At 66.5% G+C, this 6,372-nt stretch overlaps 1 protein-coding gene across 1 annotated transcript; it reads left to right on the top strand.

Moving 5' to 3' along the window:
* The first annotated feature begins 7 nt into the window (after nucleotides 1-7).
* Nucleotides 8-2,883, top strand: BARX1 (BARX homeobox 1). The gene is made up of 4 exons (XM_021694447.1): nucleotides 8-146; nucleotides 1,803-2,094; nucleotides 2,177-2,261; nucleotides 2,719-2,883. The coding sequence occupies exons 1-4, from the start codon at nucleotides 8-10 to the stop codon at nucleotides 2,881-2,883; spliced, it is 681 nt and encodes a 226-aa protein (XP_021550122.1).
* Nucleotides 2,884-6,372: the final 3,489 nt, after the last annotated feature.

The following is a 6,372-nucleotide window of genomic DNA, read 5'->3' as shown; positions in this document are numbered from 1 at the left end:
TAGTTGCATGATCGAGGAGATCCTCACCGAGCCGCCGGGGCCCAAGGGCGCCGCGCCCGCCGCCGCCGCTGCCGCCGCGGCGGGCGAGCTGCTCAAGTTCGGCGTGCAGGCGCTGCTGGCCGCGCGGCCCTTCCACAGCCACCTAGGTACGTGCGGGGCCGGGCGTTGTGGGGAGCGAGCCGCGCCGCCTCGAGGACGCAGCTCTGGGTGCACAGGCCCCGGCCGCTCCCAGGGCGCGCTCCAGCCGAGGAAGCGAGGAGCAGGCGCCGGGCCGCGCAGAAAGCAGGCCTGGTGCCCGCGGGCCGGGCCGCCTGCGAGGGCGTCCGCTCTCTCTTTCACCGCCGGCCTGCGGCCTCGGGTCGGGGCCCCGAGCCCGCATCCCCAGCGCGGGCGCAGGACCAGACTGCGACTGTCAGACTGCGGGTCAGAGCGACCTCAGGCCTCGGGCTCCTGGGCCTGAGCCGCAGAGGGCTGGTCGGGAGTGGCCGCGGCTGCCCGCGGCGGGGAAGCCGGACCTTTGGGGCAGAAGCCCGTGTCTCCAAGGCCTGTGCTGGGGGCTAACGCTGGTTCCGGGGACTCAGGTGGGGGAGCCACGGCGTCTGCCGCAGCACCGCTGCCCGTGGGCCTCGCCTGGGGACAAGAGGCCTGGCTGTGAGCTGCTGCCCGACTGGCCCTTTCCCTCCAGGTCGGCTGGGCCTCCTGGGATCTTGAGCTGCCTGTTCTGGCTTTTTCGGCCGCCATCGGTTCTCTTCCTTCCTTGGCTGATCCTGCCTTTTCCTGCTGGTTCTCTTCTCGGTACCCCTTCTTCTTCTGGCCTTTCCCGGTCTCTCTCCACCCATCGGTGGACTTTTCGATGGGGTCTGTCTGCCCTCCCTGTCCCCACCTTCCCCCAAGGATTGCTCGTACCCTCCTCACGTTTGCCGGCACCTTGCCTGGCCCTGGCGGACTCCAGCGGGGGAGCATCTGCAGCCCCAGTGAGATGCCTGCGGGGGAAGGGAAGCCGCCTACATCTCAGCAGGAGCCCCGCCCTGCAAATGGCCTTGCTCTGCACCCAAGACCCTCAGGCCCAGGCCCCGCCAGCGCAGAGGGCCGCAGGGCCAGTTTGTTCGTTTTCATACAGCTCTGATGCAGCCTCTCCGCGGCTCTTTGCACTGATGTTAACAATTCGTTTGAAGCGGGGGGGGGAAAAAAAATCGTCGTCATAGGACTAATGAAAAATGGAAACGTCTTTGCGGGAAGAGTCTAAACAGAGAAAACAGGAAGGACAATTTCCTGATGCAGGGGGATGCTTGGAGTCTCTGGGGAGCGCCCAACCTCACTCCCGCAAGCGACCCCCGCCTGCCCGCCGCGTGGCTGTGGCGCGGGCACAGAGGAGCAGACGCGCTCACGCGGTTAACATTCTGGTTTCGGGACACAGCGATGCCAACTTGGTTGGGGCAAACGCTCACCTTCCTGACTCACTGCCATTTCTTCTTGCTTTCCCTTTTCTTTGAAAGACACACTGTGCTTTTCGGAGCCCCGACTTTATTCATTGAGAATCCCGGAGGCTGCTGGGGCCTGGGGGACACCAGGCAGAGGCCCGGGTGGGGGAGGTCCCCCTCCCAGACTGCAGTGACACTGGCTTTGAAAAGGGTCACCCTAGGCAGGCGGCCCAAATCTTGACCTTTGTGGCCAGACAGGAAAGTTTTGTGCTGGGTGGCACTGGCCAAGTGCGGTGAGCACTCCCACGGCGCACAGTGCGGGGGCTCCAGGAGGAGGAGCACGCCCCAAGCTCACCGGCTCCCCACTCTCTCTCCTTGCAGCCGTGTTGAAAGCCGAGCAGGCTGCGGTGTTTAAGTTCCCTCTGGCGCCGCTGGGCTGCTCCGGGCTAGGCTCGGCGTTACTGGCAGCAGGGCCTGGACTGCCCGGCGCCCCTGGCACACCACACCTGCCTCTTGAGCTGCAGCTCCGTGGGAAGTTGGAGACGCCGGGCACCGGGGATCCGGGCGCCAAGGCCAAGAAGGGGCGTCGCAGCCGCACGGTGTTCACGGAGCTGCAGCTGATGGGCCTAGAGAAACGCTTTGAGAAGCAGAAGTACCTCTCCACGCCAGACAGGTAGCCACGGGGCCAGGCTGAGCCCAGTGGGTGGTGGGAGGGGTCTGCTAGCCCTGCTGAAGGTGCACCACGCTCTTTCCAGAATAGATCTCGCTGAATCCCTGGGCCTGAGCCAGTTGCAGGTGAAGACGTGGTACCAGAATCGGAGGATGAAGTGGAAGAAAATAGTGAGTGTGCTTGTGACTTTTTGCACCCCGGTCACCACCAGGCCCCTGTGCCCTCCAGGAGCTCCCCACCACCACCACCACCACCACCACCACCACCACCGGGCCCCTGTGCCCTCCAGGAGCTCCCACCCCCACACCCACCGCGGAGACTTCTACCCAGTCCTTCCAGTTCCCTCTGTGCCTGGTGCCCGCAGGGACCCTCTCTGCTCTCTCCCTGCCTCTGGGGGCCCTAGCACAGCCCACATTACTTCGTGCTCCCCTGCACCCTCAGGCCTTCCGGCAGCTTTGAACCCTAGGCCCGACCCTTCGGTTGCTTTCCCCAGCAGCGCTCAGATGGCCGCCATTTCCCCGGGCTAGGCGCGGCCTCAGATGGCCTCGTCGTGCCGTGCCTGGGCACAGGGCGCGGGGTCCCGCTTCCCCGTCCCAGCTCACCGTCGTGCGGCCATCCTACGCGCAGGTGCTGCAGGGCGGCGGCCTGGAGTCTCCCACCAAGCCCAAGGGGCGGCCCAAGAAGAACTCCATTCCCACGAGCGAACAGCTCACGGAGCAGGAGCGCGCCAAGGAGGCGGAGAAGCCGGCGGAGGCGCCAGGCGAGACCATCGACAGGAGCCGCGAGGACTGAGCGCCCAAAGCGTCGCCCGAGGCCCCCTCCGCCCGCTGGAAGCTGCGAGCCGGCCCTTCCGCGGCCACGCCGTTTGCTTTCTAAACGTTTTATGATTACCTTGAATGCGGACAGTTAGGGGCCAAGCGAGAAAGGACACAGACCCTGCAGCCAAGCCCGGCCCCAGTGCGCTCCCAGCCCTGGCCTGGGGACTCGCGTCCGGCACGGCGGACGGGCGCCTGGGCCCGGGGCTCCGCGCGCATTCACGCCCCGCTCCTCTCCCGCACCCCCACCCGCCTCGGCCGGCCCTCCGCGTCCTGACGCCGCCGGCACACACTCGCTTCCGCCCCGTCGGGGACCCCGCTGCCCGGCTCAGGTCACTATGGCCCGATAGGGCGCCCTGACAGCCCGGCAGCTCTACGCTGAGGCCGGGTCCCCCACGGCGCTGGGGCTCCTACCCCTCTCTTGCGAAGACAGTGATTTTTTTCCAATAAAATATTTTATGACACAGCGGGTCTTGATGAAGGGGTTTCTGAGTCTGTGGGGCTGGAGGAGGGGGGCCGCGGCGACGTAAGAGGGACACTCGTCCTGGCTTCTGAAACATCCTCTCCCTGGGCTTCGCGGGAGTCAACTGTGACCTGCCCCACGGGCTCGGACTGGCAGGGCAGGCGGCGCAGTTGCTGCAGGATCACAGCAATCGCTTCCTCTCGGTGTGAGGGGCCAGGGCGGGCCTCCTCCCCTTTCTTCCCAGGCCAGGGCTCCCGCGGTAGCAGCCTGGCTACACAGGGGTCTGGCAGAGGCGTAGGAGCCCCAGGCCGCCATGGAGCTGGCTCCGGAAGTGTCCCGGGGCCGAGAGCCACCTCCGGTTGTTGGCTCGGTCTCCAGGGACTTGAAGAACCACCTGTGAGTCCTCGAGATGGTCCCGGGCGCTCTTCGTGAGGCCGACGGGGAGCCCGGGATCCGAGGTGCACACAGAGGCGCGCCAGCCGGCCGCAAGGGGCCTGCCGCCAGGTCTTAACGTTTTGAGTAGTACAGGCTCAGCGGCAGCGCCTAGCCCCGAGGTCGGACTCCGGCAGCGAGGGCACCTGACCTAGGCAGAGGACGGAGGGCCTCCCCAGTTCTCACAGGGCGCTCTTTCCAGGGGTGCAGCTTGGCGGCCTGTGCCCACGGTGCCCTCTCCTCACGGGAAGGCTTCAGCTGACTTCTGACCCTCTAGGTTGGACTGGGCAGGCCTGTGGGTTCCAGTCCTTGCACTTCCTACAAGGACAAAGAGCAGGGCATGGGGATGGAGAGATGGCCACTTTGCCGGTTAAAGCTCAGGGAGAGGCCCCATATTGGTCCTGCCGAATTCCAAGCTGGACCAAGTCCTCCAGGCACAAATACGGGGGACAGAGGATTCAGGTTTTGCATCTCCGAATGTGAAAACGACAGTTATGGCCTCCACCTGTGGTGGCGACCGCTTCCTTCAAATCGCAGCTTGAGCGTTCCTTGGGGAAATCAGCGCTTGGCTTTCCAGTCCCGGAGCACCTTGGGCATACGTTCAAGGCTGGGGGGAGTGAGACAGTGGGTTCTTTCTGAGGGCTGCAGACAATTCTCCGCGCGCGCCAGCTCTGCCAGGTCTCAGGGAAACGAGCTCAAAGGCTGTTAGCTCCACCTTGCAAACAGCTTCCAGCCCACTCGCTGGCCAGCGTCCCGAGGAGAAACCCTGCGCGGCTCAGGCGCGCGGGAGGGATCGGATGTGCAGTGTAGGCTGCCCCGCTGATCCCTTCCGGCCCTGAGGGTTACCCCCAGGTGGCTACACGTGGCAGTGGGCGGTGACCTTCCTGCCCCAAGCCCAGAGCAGCCCAGCGAGGGGCGCGGCTGTGTGTCCGTCTCTCCACTTCAGAGGGGAGGAAAGAGAAGGTCCCACACGTTTTGTCCCGATTGGGCCCTGGGTGCAGATTCCGGCTACAGCCTCTGTCAGCCGCGGGGAGCTGTAGAAGGAAGGAGGATCCAAGAGAAGAGAAGGAGGGGTTCTGACCCACTCCTCCAAGTCGGTTCTGGGGCCCCAGGTTGCACTCACTCTGAGGAATGCGACCTTAGGCAGACTGCCCTGCGCTTCTGCGGCGTTTCCCCAAGGCAGCCCCCTCATTGGACTGCACGGAAGGGCCTCGAGGGACGAGGGCTTGGGGGGAGGGGGCCGTCTGGCGAATTGGGAGCCAGAGCACAGGGGCCCCAATATTCCAGCGACGGCAGACCCTCCAGACGCAGATGGGGAGGCTGAGCAGGCCCTGCTGTCGAGAGGTCACCAGCCCGTCAGAGGGGGAGCTGGACCCCCAGTGCGGGCGGCGGTGGGAGGGGTTCCCGGCACTGCCTGCGCCGCTGTGCCCCTCGGTGGGCAGGGGAAGGGGCGGCCGGCCGGGCAGCTCCGGGCTTCTTGCTCGGGAATCTCGGGAGGGAGCTCAGCCCTTCCCGGAGAAGCCACGACGTGCCCACGGCGCCCCAGACTTGGCTCGCAGCCCGCAGCCCGCAGCCCGCAGAGCCGCGACTCCGGGAGAAGGGCCTCATCCTCCCCACGGAGGTGACGCAGTGCGTCCGCGGGAAGCCACTCCGCGCAGAGGCCCCTCCGGGCCCAGCAGCACGCGCGCCCCTCACCGCAGGCCCGGCGGCGGGGAGGGACGGTCTCCTCGCCCCCTCCCCGCTCCCTGGCCGCATGAATGTCTTCTCCGCCCCAAGGTCCTGGGAAACACAACCCCGGGACTGCGGGGGCGAACGAGGTCGCGGCTGCGCCCCGGGAGCGCAGGGCCGGCGGCCGGCGGCCGGGGGAGGGAGCAGCGGGCTCGGGCGTCTCGCGAGAGCCGCGGCGCTGGGGTGGGGGCTGGGGGAGCGCCCGCGGCGGCAGGAACCCTCCCGGCTGGAAGGTCCGGGGACCGCCCGAGGGCTGAGCAGCTCCGGGTTAGCCGGGTAGCCGCGTCGGGCTACAGCCGTCAAATCTGCGCTTTCCGTGCTTCCGGGGCGGAGGGAAGGGGGGTTGGCGGGGCTGGGCAGTAGGGGAGACTTTGGGGGAGGGTTGGCTGCAGGGCCAAACCGGGGAGGGGGACTGTGACCCCGATCCTGAGCAAGTCGTTCTCGTCGGTGGAAGCGGGACCTCAGCTCGGGAGGCACACCGGAGCGTTTGGGGAGAGGGTGGTCCGATCGAGGGGGCCTGAGGCCCGCAACCCCTCCCCAGGTTGCTCCCAGAGCCGACACCGCCAGGACGTGACAGGTGCAGCCGGGAGCGGGGGCTCCCCACGCCACACAACTTTGTTAAATATAAAGTTTACTCTGGCTTAACTCTTTCCCTGTTCGGAGTTCTCCTGGAGGCCGCTGGTGGGAACCCATAAGTTGGAAGAGAAAAAACTCTCAAACACCGCCTCCCCACTTGAGGGAGTGGGGGAGCCTTACTCCCTCAGTGAGTGGGGCAGAAAGGTGGCCAAAGAGACAGGGCCGTGCATGCAGTCAGCCTGGCTCTGCTGGCCAGGTCCCTGGGCC

This window comes from Neomonachus schauinslandi, chromosome 13 (genome assembly GCF_002201575.2).
Source record: "Neomonachus schauinslandi chromosome 13, ASM220157v2, whole genome shotgun sequence".
Lineage (NCBI taxonomy): Eukaryota > Metazoa > Chordata > Mammalia > Carnivora > Phocidae > Neomonachus > Neomonachus schauinslandi.
Note: the sequence above shows the minus strand (reverse complement) of the source record. Positions and strands in the feature narration are given on the sequence as shown.